This window comes from Papio anubis, chromosome 3 (assembly GCF_008728515.1).
Source record: "Papio anubis isolate 15944 chromosome 3, Panubis1.0, whole genome shotgun sequence".
Lineage (NCBI taxonomy): Eukaryota > Metazoa > Chordata > Mammalia > Primates > Cercopithecidae > Papio > Papio anubis.
The window spans coordinates 94,387,409-94,406,313 of record NC_044978.1 but is presented as its reverse complement, the minus strand read 5'-3'; the positions used below and the strand labels follow the sequence as shown (position 1 = coordinate 94,406,313).

Below are 18,905 nucleotides of genomic sequence, written 5' to 3'. Positions count from 1 at the left end.
GGGAGGCCGAGACGGGTGGATCACGAGGTCAGGAGATCGAGACCATCCTGGCTAACACAGTGAAACCCCGTCTCTATTAAAAGTACAAAAAACTAGCCGGGCGAGGTGGCGGGCGCCTATAGTCCCAGCTACTCGGGAGGCTGAGGCAGGAGAATGGCGTGAACCTGGGAGGCAGAGTTTGCAGTGAGCTGAGATCCGGCCACTGTGCTCCAGCCTGGGCGACAGAGCCAGACTCCGTCTCAAAAAAAAAAAAGAAATTTGTAGAAATCTTCTGGTTGTGCTGCAGTCATAGGATTTAGTGATTTTATTTGTTATTAATGAGCTATATGTTTTTTGAGGGGGACATGTGGATATATTTGGATTAAGGTGGCTTCCATTACCTCAGCACTACAGATTTTTTTTCTTAAATACGTATTAAAGTATAAGTTTTAATATAGAATTCTATCTCTTCAGTTCTTATAATTTCATTTGCTTTCAATTCAGTGAATTAAGTCATCTTTTCCTTTTAGTCCTGTGTGGAAAAAAACACAAACTGTTTTTCCTCTGCTCTTAAACCACAATAATCAACACAAAAGACTTTTGTGACCAGATGTGTGGGAGTTTCTTCCAACCAAAAAGAAAACAGTCACTTCTATAGCAGGCACCAGCTGGGTGTCCTGTAATTCATTTCTGAGACTACCTGGAGAAAGTGTCAGATCCTGTAGGTTGAGGGCTCAGTCCCACAAGACTGCCTCCCCTTCAGACACTAGTCTCAAGTTCAGACCTCTGGAATTTCTGACTGACTGGCTTCAAGTTTAGGTTCACACAACCCCCTCTTTGGGTTTAATTTGCTAGAGTGCCTCAGAGGTCTCAGAGAAAAACTTATTTATGTTTACTGGTTTATTATAAAGGATATTGCAAAGTATACAGATGAAGAGATACATAGAGTGAGGGATGAAAGAAGGGGTATGGCAATTCCATTCCTACTCCTTCCCCACCATTCACATACCACCCTCCAGGAACTTCTGTGTTCAGCTATTCATAAGCTTTTTGTACCCTATCTTCTTGGGCCTTTATGGAGAATTCATTGGATAGGCATGATTGAAGTACGGACACTCATGTAGAAGTGTGACTGGACAGAGGGTTTGATCTAATAACTATAGACCGAGTGGGGAAACTCAGCAAGGCCTGTTTCAATTCTTTTTGGCCTGTGTGTGAAGCATTTCTTCTTCCAGAGTATGGGACAGGACCCCTTCTGAAATGGGGTCTTATGACCTACAATCAGACAAGGTAGGTCAGAGAATTTCTTTATGGCCTGGTCAAGACAGAAAGGCGGAGGAAGACTATATTTTTAGTTTTAATGGCATACCTTGGGGAAAAATAACAGGGGCTGTGGGAGTGATGAGCCAAGAACCGTGGACGAAAACCAATATGTGTATATTATTATGCCATAGTCTTTTTCTGCTTAATGTTAATTTCTTCTGTAGAATTTGGATATAAAAAATATAGACCTTGAAAATTTAATTTATTCCTAAGTATAGAGTAACAGGAATAAAATAATGTTAACTCAAGTTCAGAGGTGAACATTCTACTTGGAAGAATCTTAAAAATGCAATAGTGTTTAATAGAGCCAGCATAAAAACTTTGTGGTATTAAGTGAAACTTTGCCAAGAAATATCTTAGAGTATATTTATAGCTAATTTAGTATGACTATTTAGATAATAGTTTTAATTAACATTAAGGAGACTGAACTTATAGTATATTTTGGCAGTTATGTCTGGTGAAAGCAAGAATAGGAAAAGCAAGAAAATACAGAATAAAGGAAAAGAGGAAAAAGGTATGGGAGAGAGAAAAGTGAGATGCATATGATAGGGAGTTTTAGATGGTCACTAGTTACTGACTTAGGCAGTGTCTATTGGAAAGTAGGTTTATTCCTTGGTGTTTGTGACTTTTTTCTGAATTACTCACTGAGATATAAAAGCATTTTAAAGTGCAGTGTTCTAAAATGATCAGATCTGAAGTGAATTACTATTTTATTTTTTTTGAGACAGTCTCGCTCAGTCACCCAGACTGGAGTACAGTGTCATGATCTTGACTCACTGCAACCTCTGCCTCAGGTTCAAGCGATTCTCATGCCTCAGCCTCCTGAGTAGCCAGGATTACAGGCATGCACCGTCATGCCTGGCTAATTTTTGTATTTTTAGTGGCTAATTTTTGTAATTTTTGTATTTTTAGCTTTCACCATGTTGACCAGGCTGGTCTCGAACTCCCAGCCTCAAGTGATCCGCCTGCCTTAGTCTCCCAAAGTGCTGGGATTACAGGCTGGAGCCACTGTACCTGGCCTAAAATGAATTAATTTCTAATATTAATAGCTTACCCAAGCTTTCTAAATAAGTTAATTTTATTTCTCATCAAATAACCTAAATTCCTCGATTTGAACACATTAAATAATTAGTTTTAAAATTTTTTATGTAGGGGCATTAAGAACAATTGTAATTATGAATTTAATCTATAGGGAAAGATAGTTACAGAAACTATTAAAGAGAGGCCAGGCCCAGATGATATTTTGTGTGTGTTTTGTACTTCTTGCAGCAATTACACTTTTGGCATTTGACTTGTTAGTAGTAAAGGGCTGGATGATTTGAGTTATCAGAACAGTTAAGTAATTTGAAGATAATTGTTACAGATAGAGAATTAAAGTATTTCTTGAGGAAAAAAGATAATTTTATGGATATGTTTGAAATTATGAGTTATTTTTAGAAAAATTATGCTATAAAATGGATTTTTGTTTGAATGTCAACTTTCTTATTTTTAGAAAAATAACCACAGCTGATGTAAATGAAAAGAACCTCCTCAGTTGTTGCAAAAATCAGTGCCCTAAAGAGGTAAGCTTTAGTAGAACCTTTTAAATTGTATTCCTTGGGCATTGTTTCTCTTGGATTTTCTTTTTTCTTGTTTGGTCAAATTATTTCAGGTCTTCTCTGTTGTAGCTTTTTAAATAAAAATGTAAGACATAGGGTAGATGCATCTCATTTTATAAATTTGGTGATATTAGGACCTGAAATGACCCTTTGAAGATTTAAGAAAGCAATTTTAAAGATAGCTTACATACTTTATATAATAAAGTATTAACCTAGTGCTTATCCCTCAAAATGTGATTCATACTTAAAGTATGTCAGAAATGATGTGGGTCATAGCAGTTAGACAGTAAATCCATAGTAGTTTATTTTTAAAAATAGGGGTGCGTGTGTGTATGCATGTGCATGTGTGTACATCTGTGGTGGGATAATGTGCGGGGATAGATATTAATATCCACAGCATTTTGAAGATGATGACGTAGAAGATACCTCTGCATTTTCATTGTGGCCTTTTGTGTTGGTGCCATTCAGATCATTGACTCTTTCAAGTTCATTACTATGTTAATATAAAACATTCACCTATAAAGTTGTGTTTTTAAAGATTCTGGTGATTGTGTAAGCATTTTATTCAAACTAAAACTATCAAAAAGTAGTTAGAAAAAATTGTGCAAAGTAAAAAGGTAAAGAAACTCGCTAGTGATTTATCCTGGTAATAATTTGAGAAACCAAAGCAGTCCATCTACATTTGGCCAATCTGAAAGGGAAGATGCACTTTTGGATTTGGGAGTGGGACAGTTAAAATTACTTGATTTGGGTAGACATTTAAAAAGGAATCCTTTTGACTTACAGATGTACTATATAGTACCTTTTTCCTTTAAATTGTCTTTATACACTTATCTAAGTGTTTCTCACCTTATTTAGAGTCGGAAATAGATGACAACTGAGTTTTTTTTTTCTTTTCTTTTTCTTTTTTTTTTTTTTTTTTTTTGAGACGAAGTCTTCTCTGTAGCCCAGGCTGGAGTGCAGTGGTGGGATCTCGGCTCACTGCACGCTCTGCCTCCCAGGTTCACGCCATTCTCCTGCCTCAGCCTCCCAAGTAGCTGGGACGACAGGCGCCCGCCACCATGCTCGGCCAATTTTTTGTATTTTTAATAGAGACAGGGTTTCACTGTGTTAGCTAGGATGGTCTCGATCTCCTGACCTCGTGATCCACCTGCCTTGGCCTCCCTAAGTGCTGGGATTACAGGCGTGAACCACCATGCCCAGCCAATGACAACTGAGTCTTAAATATCATAATCAGTCTTTGATTAAGTATAAAACAGGAATCAATACATTACATACCTTTTTAGTATTTTCCTTTAACTAAGGCTTTGGACCACTTTTTATGGATTTAAAATCTGTTGGAAATTGAGTTTTTAAATTTATGTAAGATTATAAGAAGAGAGGCCATTTGAAGTAACAAATGGTTATTTCGATAATCTGTCTTTATAAGTGAAACTAGGGCATGGGATATTTCAAATTTAATTTTTTGAATTATTCAAATCCTGAACTTGCCTTGTTAAAATAAATTTTATTTCATCCCAATTCAGATTCCAGGTAATAAGTAGTTGGGAATGTTTTATTTTTAATCTTAGTAACCTGGTATGGTTTATTAGGTAGAAATATGGTAATTTAATTCAGGTGTTGCTAATTTGTAACTTAGAATTTCCTTAGCTATAAATAAGTTGTGATGCTATGACTTTTGGTGGGACTAGATGGGTCATTTTCATGATTTTGGATTCTAGGTCCTTCTGGAACCCCTGGTATTACTAGATCTCCCTGGGCTTTCTTGAAAAATGTATCTGGAGCCTGGGAACAATCCAAATGGCCGTTATAGTTTGGAACAATCTAAGAGTGGACAGGTGAATTTCACTGTGCCTAGTAGAACTCATTTTCATTTATGGTCTCTTGACGTGGGTGGCACCATAACAGTAATTCTAACGCTTTAACATTCATTAGAATCACTTTAAGGGTTTGTTAAAACACGGATTGCTGGGCCGGGCATGGTGGCTCATGCCTGTAATCCCAGCACTTTGGGAGGCTGAGGTGGGTGGATGACCTGAGGTCAGGAGTTCGAGACCAACCTGGCTAACATGGTGAAACCCCGTTTCTACTAAAAAGTACAAAAGAAAAAAAAAATAGCCTGGTGTGGTGGCATGTGCCTGTAATCCCAGCTACTCGGGAGGCTGAGGCAGGAGAATCGCTTGAACCTGGGAGGCGGAAGTTGCAGTGAGCCAAGATGGTGCCATTGCACTCCAGCTTGGGCAACAAGAGCAAAACTCTGTCGCAAAAAACAAACAAACAAAAAACACAGATTGCTGGGTCCCTGTCTAGAGTTTCTGATTTTGTAGGCCTGGAGTGGGGCCTACATTTTGCATTTCTATTAAATAGTAAACAATAGTGATACTGTTGGTCCAAGAGCGCACATTGAGAACCAGTGAGCTACAGAATGAGGTCATAATTAGAATCAGCCAAGAAGTATATCATTTTGAATCTTTGTACTTCAAAGTTAAGGTATGGGATTCTGGTAAATTCTGATGTACTGTTATATATGTTCTCGTCTCTTTCCCATACTGTAGATTCTTATGGGTGGGGGACTATGTTGTATTTGTCTTTGTATCTAGTGCCTGTTACACAGGTTGTACACATTAAGCTGCTGGCAAATGTTTATTGAATGTGAATAAAAGAATAAATTGTGGGAGTGGCATAAGCTTATCCTTCCAGCTCCACTGTGTCTCTGATATACACTCTATGGATTATTAAGTTTGAATTTAACTAAGTGAAAACATAAGGATGCCGTTAAGAACATACCCATTCTTAACTGTGCCCCACATAGGCATTTCTGCTCTTTTTTAAAAGAGATATAAAGAGGAACAAAATGGAAGTTTTATTTTATTTTACGTGGTATGGGGCTTCAGTTATTTTATTTTTAAAACATGTTTAAAGTTTTTAATTGATAAAATTTTATATATTTACCATAGGCAACATGTTTTGAAATATGTATACGTTGTGGAATGGCTAAGTTGAGTTAATATATGCATTTTTTTATGGTGAGAACACTTAACATCTACTCTTAGCAACTTTTAAGAATACAATATATGTTATTAACTATAGTCACTATTTTGTACAATAGATGTTTTGCATTTATTCCTCATATCTAACTGAAATTTTGTATACTTTGACCAAAATTCTCCCAATCCCCTTCTGTCCTTCAGTCACTGGCAACTACCATTCTGTTCTTTCACTTCTATGAGTTCAGCTTTTTTATATTTCACATATAAGTGAGATCATGTGGTATTTCTACTGGTTTTTTTTTTTTTTTTTTTGAGACGGAGTCTCACACTGTTGGAGTACAGTGGTGCAGTCTGGCTCACTACAACCTCAACCTCACAGGTTCAAGCGATTCTTCTGCCTCAGCCACCCTAGTAGCTGATATTACAGGCACACGCCACTACGCCCAGCTAATTTTTTGTATTTTTAGTAGAAACAGGGTTTCACCATGTTGGCTAGGCTGGTCTTGAACCCCTGAACTCGTGATTTGCCCACGTTGGCCTCCCAAAGTGCTGGGATTACAGGTGTGAGATACTGTGCCCGGCTAGTATTTCTGCTTTTTAAAATTATTTATGAATTTGGTTTTCTCATTCCCACGCAAGCTTTTCTACTTTTTAGTTGGGAAAATTACTTAACTTCTCTGTAACTGAACTTGTTCATATATAAAATGGGGCACTAGTAATATCCACTTCAGAGTGCTGAGTATTATATGAGGTAATAATATGTAATGGACTTAGTTAATGGTAAGCACTATATATGTGGTAGTTATGGTGATTATGATTATCTACAAACAATATTGTTCTACAAGCGTTTCTTAGTTCTTTTGAAAGAGGGCTTTTCCTATTATTGGAATTAAAGTGGAACATTTTGATGCAGACAGTGTTGTTTGTTGATAAACCGTTTGGTATGACTTACTGAAGTGCTAGCAGAATGATGTTGAGAGCTGAGTAGAGTAGAAAAACCCTGTCCCACTTTGAGTGGGAAGGGTAATACATCTCATCTCTAAGTGAATATTTTAGAAAGACCTCTGTTTTTTGCTGTGAAATCTGTATTAAAGATAACCATCATTTTATCTTATGCATTCAAGTCAGCTTTCTTTGTAACTGCTTTTCAGTTTTTTCAGAAATATAACCTGGGTTTTGAGATGACATATACTTACTTACACATCTAACAGGAAAATGTTCACGTGATTTAATTTTTTAAAGCAATGAAATATCACATATATACCTAAAAGTACATAATATAATATAAATATGTATATTTAACAGTTAAAAAGTGAATACCGTGTTAACTCTACCCAGGTCAAAAAATCAAGTAATGCTGACATACCAGAAATTTGTCAAGGTCCCTGTCTGACTATAGTTCCCATCATCTATCCTATAGGCTAACCACCCTTTTATAGTAATCCTTTCCTTCCTTTTATTTACAGTTTTTACTACCAGTATGTATATCTGCAGACAATATTGTTTGCCAATGTTAAAAGTTTAAAAGTATGCACTTTTGTGACTTGCATATGTTTGTCATTTTTAATTGCATATAGCTGTAGTCCATTGATTCCATTGTATGAGTACACTATAATTTATTTGTTTTACTGTGGGTGGACATTTGAATAATTTCCAACTGGGGTTGTTATCAAAAATACTGCTGTAAACATTCTTGCTTTTGCAACCTGGTACATATGTGCACAGTTTTCTGTAGGCATGCAGTAGTGTAATTGCTTGGTCATAGGGAATGTTTAATTTCGACTTTAATAATATCAAATTGATTTCCAAAATGGTTGTATCAGTTTATAATCAGTAACTTTTCCAGTTACTGAAAAGTATCAGAAAGTTTTTCAACTTTCCATTGATGAAAGTTCTTGCTCTTTCACATCCCTACCAACATTTTGTGTGGTCAGCATTTTTTATTTTTGCCAGTCTTTTTGCATCTCATTGTGGTTTTAATTTGCATTCTCCGATTACTAGTGAGTTTGAATACGTTTTCAGGATTAGAGGTATTACTTTTGCCTGTGGGACATATGTTGGATACCAGCACAGTGTACACCTAGATGAGTTTCAGTTTTCCTAGTTGCAAATTGCAGAATCAATTTTGGCTTACTTATGGAAAAAAAAGGAGAGAGAAGACATTGTGGGGAGCATTTGGAAGACACTGGGGAGCAATTCACAGATTCTGAAGGAAATGCTATACCGTCAAGCTTTGGGAAAGGCAGGATCTCTGCAGCCTAAGGGGGCTTTACAGTGAGATGACTACTTAAACCACCATCTCGCTCTTTTAAGTTTTTAGATTCCCAAGACAGAAAACCTAATAGACTCACCATGGATCCAAGGGCTCCTTTTGGCACAGGCAGCCACAGTCAGGGAACTAGAATAGGTAGCATAGCCATGGCTGTGGCTACTGGGGGAATTATGGTGAACCAGGCAGCCATCCCAACGTATGTCTTCTACAACTTTTACCAGTATGTGGCAGGGTCACATGAAGGATTTAGAGAAAAAAAGATACCATTTATTGAAGGCAGAAGACCTAGCCAGAGAAAACACAGACTTTGAAGATGTCAGTGAAATTGTGAAGATGAGTATGAGGTCTTTTAGGAGGCAGAAAGATATAACATCAAGACCAGTGATTTTTAACCTTTCATCAGCCCCCAGCGCAACAGAATACTGTTTACAGTGAAAGATGACACTGTAATATAGCCATGATCCTATGTATTTTCAAAAGGTCTTCCTTTATTGAATCTGATAAGCTTCCCTCTTCACTTTCTCCTATAGAATCATTGATTTAAATGATAGATATCAGAGGCCGAGAAGGATCGGGGGAAGGGGATAAAGTGATGTTGATTAAGGTATATTTCCAAATAGCTAGAAGAGAGGACTTGAAATGTTCCCAAAACATAGAAGTGATCAATACTCAAGATGATAAATAGCCTTAAATACCCTGACTTGATCATTACACATTCTATGTATGTAATAAAAAAATATTACATGTGCCCTATAAATATGTACAAATATTATGTATCAATAAAAATATAATAAATTTGAAGTGGAAGGGTTACTTTTTAAGAGATGATAACTAATGTAATTACCTTAGAGATTAATTAAGGAAAGAGGATATAGAGATGTATTTTGAGAGTAAGAATAAGTGGTAAGCTAATGCCAAATGTTTATGAAGTCTGGCTAGAGGCACTGGCAGGAATGAAGGTAAGAATGAAATTAAGCAATACAAAGGCTTGAAACAACCTCTGTGAGGTAAGTATTTGAAAATGAATAAATATTGAGCTTGTTAAGTAGTATTCAGTGTCCAGTATTAGATATAGGGAAAAACAAAACTGAAATCATTCAGAAATACCTGTACTTATTCTATTAATAGCCGTTCTCTGCCCTATAGTAGGATTAGTGGAAGTGCACAGTGTGAGTGATCTGAATTTAGTTTTAGTATGAATGCCTCAGCTAAAAATTAAAGAACAAAAAAAACCTAGTCGCACATTAGAAAGAGACTAAAGACAATGGAAAAGGATTCTAAATTTCTTAAAGTGAGTGGAGTCAGTAGTTCGAAAGATCAATCTGGTGAATCATAGAGATCAGTAATTAGAGAATTTAAATGTTTACTGAGGGTTCTACTATTTGGGAGGTATCTTTGTTAGGGATTATGACGAGAGACACAAAGAAATGCAGATGTTCCTTGGTTTACAGTGGGCTTATGTCCTGATTAAACCTATTGTAAAACTGGAAAATGGTTTTAAGTTGTACCACCGTAAGTTGATGACTATCTAAGACCATTGCCCTCAAGGAACTTATAATAATAACTTTTATTATAATAACTAAATATACTGAACTCATTTAATCCTCACAACAGCTTTATAAAGTACTAATTCTCTTTTACATGTGGAATTTACATGTGAAATTTTACATGTGAAACACAGAGAAGTCAGGTGACTTGCCTAAGATCCTGCAGTTAGTAAACAGATAATCTGGGACTCAGTTCCTGATAGTTTGACTTTGACATTTAACCCCTAACAAATAGTGTATTTTATATACATTCTGGTTGGAGAGAGAGAAATATATGAAGTACCTAAAAAAAATTGTTTTTTTGCAAAATTTCAAGACACCACAAGCAATGTTACAACAATTTAGAAACAGATTTCTTACTTAACTACTATTATTTATTTATATATAGGCAGATTATATCAGGCCATTATGGTGATTTAAGTCATGTCTTAAAGTGTGGATAAGATTTGAATAGACAGACCGTTAACATTCATCTTAACACTTGACTAGGATAGGAAGACAGTAAATAATTAAAGACATGGAGCATAGACATCATGGCAATTACTGAGTTGTTTTGGCTGCCTAAATGATATGCTTTACTATGTAGTCGAAAGGGTAAATGTTGTAGAATAAAAGGCTAAACAGTTATAACACAATATACAATGGCTTAAGGACAGGGCATTTTCTTTTTTGTTTTTTTCCCACAGTGCAGTACAGGGAAGGTAGGTGTGTCATTGTATTCCATGTGTTCACCCATGAATCCAAGTCAGCTGGCGACTCTGCTCTCTTTGGCACATGGTTTCTATTATTGCTCCAGCTTTCATCATTTCCAGCACATGGGGAAGAGAAGAACATGAAGTATACTCTTGAAATGATTTGAAGCATGAATCACCTGTACTTGCTTACATTCCATTGACCAGAACTTAGTTACATGGCTAAAACTAGCTACAAGGGTGGCTGTAAGATATACTGTTGGAGTGGAGCTGGGGAGAATATTTAATTAAATTTAATTAAATTATATATATATATAATTAAATATTTAAAATAATTTAAATCTAAAAGAAAAAATAGTTTACAAATTAGCCCATTAGCTAGGATTGATCGACCCTTTGTGTGATGGACTCTCTTAAAACTGTTGGGGTTTAGGGGAAGGTAGAGTATGATCAAGATGTAAGTATGTAATTGCTTTATTTTGGTTTTATTTTAGCTTCCTTGTGGTCATAGATGCAAAGAGATGTGTCATCCCGGTGAATGTCCCTTTAATTGCAACCAGAAGGTAAAACTTAGATGTCCTTGTAAAAGAATAAAAAAGGTAAATATTTTAAGTTATTGAAAATACTTTTCTATATAAATTGTTTTTGTGTGGTTTTCTTGTTTTTGTTTTTTGGTCTATATGTTTTGGTAGTTGTTTGGCTTTTTTTTTTTTTTTTTTTGCCTTTTAATTTTAAGGTTTTACTTAATAGAATCTTTTTATTATTAAAATGAGCCTACTTGTTCTGTAAACACTTATTTTAAAAATAAGCTTTGGTGATTTAATTTTCTGCAATTTAATAGTAAAAGGAAAATTATTTTTTATGTTAGAACCAAGTTCAGTGCCCTCTGTTGGTCAATGGGCTTTAGATTTGACGTCTTTGAACAGGTAACACAATGTAACGGATAGAATGTTTCATCACTTAAGAAATGGCTTAAGGTTAACTTTGTTGCTATTATTTATGAAATGCTTTTTACCATCAGTATTGTACTTTGAAAATACTGCCTTAAAAAGACCTCATATGAATAGCCTTATAAAGTAAAATAACATTTAAACTTGGAAAGAACTAATTTTAAGATAAAATGATGCTAACAGAGGAGTAAATGGGCAAAAACTAATGATTACAAAGCCTGATGGAAACAAACTATATACTGCTCAACAAAACTTATGAAGGAAAATGTAGTGACCTAATAGTCTTTTTCTTAATTCTGTTTCCTTAATCTTCCCTATTGGCAATGCTTACTCCTTTGAAACCAACTTTTTTGACCTCTGATTTACCCTATCTCAGTTATAGTCGTTAACTCCTTTTTTCCTTCCTATTCGTATTGTCATTCCCTAAAGCTTGTCTTTTTCATGTCTTGAAATTCACTTTTATTTATCCATGTGATGGATATGTATTGAGGATCTTTTATAGGTCCTTTGCCTTTCATTTTTGTTCATAGTTTCTGATATGTTTTCCTAGGATAGGGAACTTCTGAATTTAAATTTATATACTTGGCCTTTTAGGGAGTGGAATCTTTAAGTTTCAGAAATTTAAATTGACCACCTGTATATGAAAATAAATACTTGGTCAAGCCACTTTTAATCTGAGATGTCTCTTAAGTTTTCTGTGAAATCTCATGTCTTGTCCAAGTGCCTTATGCCACCCATCCGTTAGTACTTTGGAACAACTCTTTCCTGGGCTTTGGCCACAACTTCGTGACCCATTTCCTTGTCTCTAGTCACGCCATTTCCCTGTTCTAAATTCTTCAATGGCTCTTCATCACTTATGGAAAAAGTGCATTGTATAAGAAATGTGTGGGTATATGCAGACTTGGCATACCAGGGAGGCTGTGATAAGACATTTGCCTGCTTGTTCAGTCTCATCATCTAGCAATCATCTCTGTTAATCTGTTACTTATGTGCCCTAATACATATATTGTACCCTCACTTAGCTTAGGCTGTGGCAATGTATATATTTCTTTTTCTATGTAAAATACAGTGTTTTTTTCCTTTACCTCTCTGCTGACTAGAATCCTGCTAATACTTATTGCAAGCACTTCCTTATTTGAGAAGGTTTTCCTTCCCGAGGTTCCCTTGGGAAGGCTTAGCTGTTCCTTCCTCTTGACTTTCTTTGTACTGGGTTCATAATGTAGAGCTTTGTGATTCTAGGTATCTGTAACCGTGTTTCCTCATCTGTAAAGTAGAGTTTATAGAGAGTTATTGAAAGGAATAAAAGAGGTAGTGCTTACATAGCATTTAAAACAATGCTATGTTTAATAAATAGTAGCTGCCATTACTATTGTTATTTATTTAGCACTTAACAGATTATTATACTGTTTATTTCTTACTGTGTTCCATTTCCCTGTCATAGTGTTTAGCATATAAGATACTCTGTAAGTATCTTCTGAATGAGAAAAAATAAAATCCTCTTCTAGGCTGATGGACTTAATGTCTGTAAACACACGATACTTATTTTTGTCCAGTGTTTGTTCGTGTTAATTTTATTCTGTCTGGACTGTCTTTGGAGGAAAAGACTATGTTTATCTCTAAATTGAGCCGAAAACGAAGAACTAAGAAATTTAAAAAAAAAAAAAAACCATCCAAGTAATAAAATTCCATGCTATAAAATGCTTTCACTAAACACACTTTACTCAGGATTTGGTAATCTCATGTCTAAACTGTGGTAGATTTGAACGAAAAACTAGAGTCTGAGGTTCTGGTGAGACAGGAGAAACTGATACAAATTAGATATACTGAGAGTAAAAGTGACATTGGCAGCAATAAATGAATGAATAAAAGATAGATAAACATACTACAAAAGGCAGTCTAAGACTAATATAAAAACCACTCTTCTACTCAGTAGGTCATCGTTTTATTCTGTCATAGTACAGAAATTGGTCATAGTTTTGATGTCAACACATCAAAAACAGTAGATCAGTGTTCTTTCATTAAGGAGGTAGCGAAGTGCCAACATAAGCTTTAGAATAATTTTCATCTATACTTAAAAAAAGTTTAACAGTCAAGAGAAAAATTTGTAGCTCCCTAGAAAACTCTCTAGAGCTGCACTATCTGAGATGGTAGCCACTAGTCACATGTGGATATTTAAATGCAAATTGTAATGAATTAGCATAAAATAATACTAAAAATTTGGTTCCTCAGTTTCACCACCCACATTTCAAGTGCTCAGTAGCCATATGTGGCTAGTGCTACTCTGTGGACTAATGCAGATTTACAACATTTCCATCCCACACACATACCAGGAAGCTCTGTTGGACAGCACTTTTGTAGAACCTTGTATTCCCTGGACATTTTATAAGAATAACAAACAATAAAGAAAAGTAAAGAAGAAAAACAACATTGGAGCTAAGTCTGATAGTGGCATGTAGTAATTATTAAGTGGATTTAAAAAATTTTTATGGTATTATCTTTTTTAAGTTAAGAGAAAATAAGAGAGTAATCACTATTTGAACCAGATATTTAATGCTTGCAACCATATCATCATTAAATATTAAGTCACATCAAATAATACTTATAACCTTAAGCTATTAGATAAACTTTGCTTTTTTATGGCAGACAGGACTTTGAGGGGAAAATCATTTAAAATTTGAAAATTGGGTTGTTTGTAGGAATTGCAGTGCAACAAAGTACGTGAAAATCAGGTTTCAATAGAATGTGACACAATGTGCAAGGAAATGAAGCGGAAAGCATCTGAGGTAATGTCTCGTTAAATATCATTTTAAAGGCTAGTGGCCTTTCCCTTCTTATTTTGTGTATTTGTGTGCTTATTAAAAACAACTTGAAATCTCATTTTTTTGCCTTTATAATAAAAGCCTAGTTTTATAGGCCTATTTTGAATGGTAGATTGGGATTTTCATTGCCTAGTGTATATCAAGACTTTTCGTCTTCTACGCCCGCTACAAGATTTTGAGATTCTTTGCTGCTTGGGTTATCTCTAGTGTTACTGTTTCCCTCCATTGACCCAATCAGTGATCTCTTGATTTTGTTTGAAAGTAAGGATTCCCTTCCGTGATAACACATTTGAGATAAATTTAACTCTAGAGAAACAACAGTATTTAATAATTAATTCTAGATTCTTAATACAGCAAAGAGGAAAAAAGGCAATTTTAAAATTTACTGTTACAATGTTTTAACTCTGTAATATTGATATTACTTGTTAAGCTGAAATGTTCATATAGGGTATAACACTCCACCCATCACCACCTTCAGTTTATTAGATAGTGCCTTGGTAAAACCTTGTCTCAGTATAGCATTTACATTTCTTTAAATGATTTCAAGCTCCTAAAAGTTGATATGGGTTAATAGAACCTGGATGGGTAGATGTTAAAATTCCATATAAAATGTGATGACTAAATTGTAAATTGACTTTTGAATGTGTATAAACAGATAAAAGAAGCAGAAGCCAAGGCTGCTTTTGAAGAAGAAAAACGAAGACAACAGGTAACCAAACAAAATACCCAGATTTACGTCTCTTAGCATCATTGCTAGATTTTGTGCAAACACAGGATATGTTCCAAGGTCAAACTAAGGGCTAGTCTCTGTTGTGAACTGAAAATAACATAGTTCTTGTAAAACAAAAATGAGCCATCTACTAAGTTCACTTTAAGTATACTGAAACTCTGAGAAGGTATGAGATCTCATATATTCCCAAATTTTTTTTTTTGTATTGGAAATTTTTTTTTGTATTGGAAATTTTTTTTTTTTTTTGTATTTACTTTCTTGCCAATATCATTCATACTTGAGCCAGAAGAATTTTAATTCCTCCTTTGGCTGGGGAGTGAGAGTGAGCGAATCATCACCATTGTAAGGCATCTTCTGGAGACCTTGAGTTTACTTATCTAAAAGTATTTGAGTTCTATTTTACTGACTTGCAGACCACCTGTAACAAATAAGTGCAGTTTACTAATCAGTACATTTATTTTAATAATACGTTCCCATATTTCCCTATTAGACCTTTAAATACAGGATTATAACCTGTTTTTTGTTGTTACCAAGATAACAAGTACATTCCCGATACTCCATGTTTAAGTATTTACTTTATTGATCATATACTTCAATGAGTAGCTTGACTTTCTAATAGTGATGTATTACTGTTTATTATTATTTGTCAGTTTGTATCTTGAAATGCTTTATACTTATCAGATTATATTGTATACCAAACTACTGCCTTTATGAATGATGAGATTGAAACTTGCATGATTTGCATGAATGAGGAAATTCAAACTTTGATGAGTTGTAGGAACAATTAGAACGATTAGGAACATTAGAAGCAATTCATGTAGTAAATAATGGTTGGCCAAGATGACCTTTGAGATTTTATGGTTCTGTAAAGTTGCTTTGCCTCATATCCCCAAAATAAGTTATCAGAGCTAATATAGTAAAACGTAAGTTGGCTGGAATCCTAGGAGATTATGTTATTAAGAGCAGTTTAGTATGTTTTCTTCTTATTCCCTTTGCTATCTTTTTATAAATTGTCATGGATGAAAATCTTAAATACATTCTCTGTTTACTGACTCTTTAAGCAGAATATAATCAGTCCTTAGTATATGTATGTTCTGCATCTGTGAATTCAACCAACCACAGATCGAAATTTTTTTCAAAACAAGTAAAAAAAAATACAACAATAAAAAATAATACACATTTTAAAATACAGTGTAACACCTATTTACGTAGCATTTACATTGTTATAGGAATGTAATAGGAAATCTAGAGTGATTTAAAGTATACAGGAAGATGTTTGTATGGTATTTGCAAATCCTGCACTATTTATATAGAGACTTGATCATCCTCAGATTTTTATATCCAAGGGGATCCTAGAGCCAATTTCCTACAGATACTGAGGGATCACTGTATACAGCACATAATATATACTTGGTGACTGTGAGTCACCATTTAACCCTCAGTTATTTTATTGTGTCTGTGATCCTCAAGTTTGCCTGCTTTTAAGATGTTTTGACGTTTTTCTATGTATCTGAAACTAACCACTTGGGAGTAGTCTGACATTTTGACTCATTGAAGAATGCCACTTTGTATTAAACTAAGTTTATTATTAGATCTTTTTCAAGTGTGGTTTATGGCCACAGTAATGGATATGTGAACTAAAGTTTACATTTCCTCCTGTTAAATAACTATTTACAAAGTTTTATGTAGATATTATTAAATACATACATATTTTAACTATTGTCTTAATTATGCACTATAGCATATTACATTATTATGTATAAAAGTTTAATAAGTACTTAGCAGTAAGATAACAATCCACATTTGATATTGAATGCAATTCAGTTACCTTCTTTTTAGTACTAGTTTAAAATGTTTATGTCTAAAATATTCATTTTGATTTTAAAGCGTGAATAATTTTTTCCTTTGAAGAATTTTTACTATTTTAAAAAAATGTATTTGGTAGAGAAGAATCGAGTTTTGGCAGCTTTTTTCTCTTTACTCACTTGAATTTCGTTCTTAAAAGCCACTAATGTTTATTGCATGCATTGTAAACAACTAGAATTATAGGTATCTTCATTCTCACTAGGCATCACAGCACTTGCTAGAAGCTTTATAGAATGACGGTTCTATAATAATTGGATTGAAGTATAATGGTGTCAATGTATAAGACCAGTGTCTATTTTAGAGCACCCTGATTTAATAAGACATTTTATTTTATTGTTTATTTTTATTTTTTTGAGACGGAGTCTCTCTTTGTCACCCAGGCTGGAGTGCAGTGGCGCGATCTTGGCTCACTGCGAGCTCCGCCTCCTGGGTTCATGCCATTCTCCTGCCTCAGCCTCATGAGTAGCTGGGACTACAGGCACCCGCCACCATGCCCGGCTAATTTTTTGTGTTTTTAGTAGAGACAGGGTTTCAAACTGTTATCCAGGATGGTCTCGATCTCCTGACCCTCGCGCCTCGGCCTCCCAAAGTGCTGGGATTACAGGCGTGAGCCACTGTGCCCGGCCTAATCAGACATTTTAATATTTAGTGTCATAGTCAGCCCTACAGTTTGAAATATTCTCTTCTGTTATCTCCCAGTCTCCTTTCTGCTTACCTAAACCCTGAATTTGTTGAATACAATCAGTGGTGGAGAGTGGTGTTTTAAAACAATCAAATAAACATATTGACTATATATCATTACTGTTAAAACATTACCCAAATTGATTTTTATGTGAATGGGAAGTTTCAAATCAACATATGCATTGAATTTAATTTAAATGATGCTATTTTTATTTAGGCTGAACTAGAAGCTTTTGAAAACAGACTGAAGGGTCGTCGGAAGAAGAACAGGAAAAGAGATGAAGTGGCAGTGGAGCTATCACTATGGCAAAAACATAAATATTATCTCCTTTCAGTGTGTGGAGCTGTGGTTGTGGTGTTTGCATGGTATATCACCCATGATGTCAATTAAAAAAAGTTTCTATCTTTTAATATAACTCAGATTGGATTTAGATAAGTTGTTAAATTTGAAATATTAGAAAATGTATATTATAGAACATGATATATATTTACATTCATCTCTGTATTCTCTTTCAGCTGTTGTTAGAAGGACAGAATGTTAAACTTTATCTTAATTAGTATACTAGAAAGGGCAGTATAACACTGTTTAAAGTGAAAGCATGACTGAAATTGTAAAATATTTCATAAGGCTTAGAGGCAGAGTAACATGTGTTTTTTTTCATTGGGCTTCCTTGTACTAACTTAGTTTTTTCATTTAACATTTCAAACCAACACTTTAAAACATAGTTCAGATGAAACTGAGCCATATGTGCAGTAAGAGAAATATTTCTTAATGTTTTGGTTACTTATTGTAGAGTACTTTTTTTGATCCTGTTAACTTTGTACTTTTTTAAAAAAGTGATTCTCTAACAGGCCCCTTAAATTGTGACATGAAGGTGTATAATTAGATTTCAGATGTTGGTTTATTAGTGAGGAATTTTTGTCAATAAATGTCATGTGGCTTGTTCTTCAGAGTATATAGTTATTTTCAACAAATACCAAGCTAGATTCCTCACATGTGGCTATTTTTTATGTAAGAAGCTTTTCACTGAAGTTGGCATGTTTCGTAAAACTTGTATGTGTCTTTTAAAAATAAGAATAAAAGGAAAATTAGTATTTATAAAGAATATGTACTGACAACAGGGCTTATGAGCTTTATGTACTTTAATCTCATTTCTCTTTGCCACGATCTTAAATAGATTTCAGCTGAAAATAATCAGTTATTATGAAAACAAATGGAGAAATATCAGTAAATCAAATGTTTGAATTATAATTCCTTTCAAATAGTTTTACTATTTATATGATTAATGTTTACATTAAAATTTTTCATACCAAATTTGTAATCTAGAATATTTATTATTAGCTAAAATATTCAGGAGCCTATAATTTTAAGTTAGGCATTAGTGTCAATGTATAAAATTCTAATACTTCATGTGGAAGACATTCATTGATGTATACCTAAAAGTATCTAAAAGTGGT

At 34.4% G+C, this 18,905-nt stretch overlaps 1 protein-coding gene across 4 annotated transcripts in view; it reads left to right on the top strand.

Moving 5' to 3' along the window:
* Nucleotides 1-18,762, top strand: part of NFXL1 (nuclear transcription factor, X-box binding like 1) — a 67,574-nt gene extending 48,812 nt beyond the window's left edge. For all 4 annotated transcript variants that reach the window (XM_021938636.2, XM_021938634.2, XM_021938635.2 and 1 more), the window contains 5 exons: nt 2,795-2,864; nt 10,896-11,000; nt 14,048-14,134; nt 14,826-14,879; nt 17,665-18,762. In XM_021938636.2, coding sequence (XP_021794328.2) covers nt 2,795-2,864; nt 10,896-11,000; nt 14,048-14,134; nt 14,826-14,879; nt 17,665-17,838 — 490 coding nt within the window. In that variant the 3' untranslated portion in view covers nt 17,839-18,762. The remainder of the gene's footprint in view (nt 1-2,794; nt 2,865-10,895; nt 11,001-14,047; nt 14,135-14,825; nt 14,880-17,664) is intronic.
* The last annotated feature ends 143 nt before the right edge of the window (nt 18,763-18,905 follow it).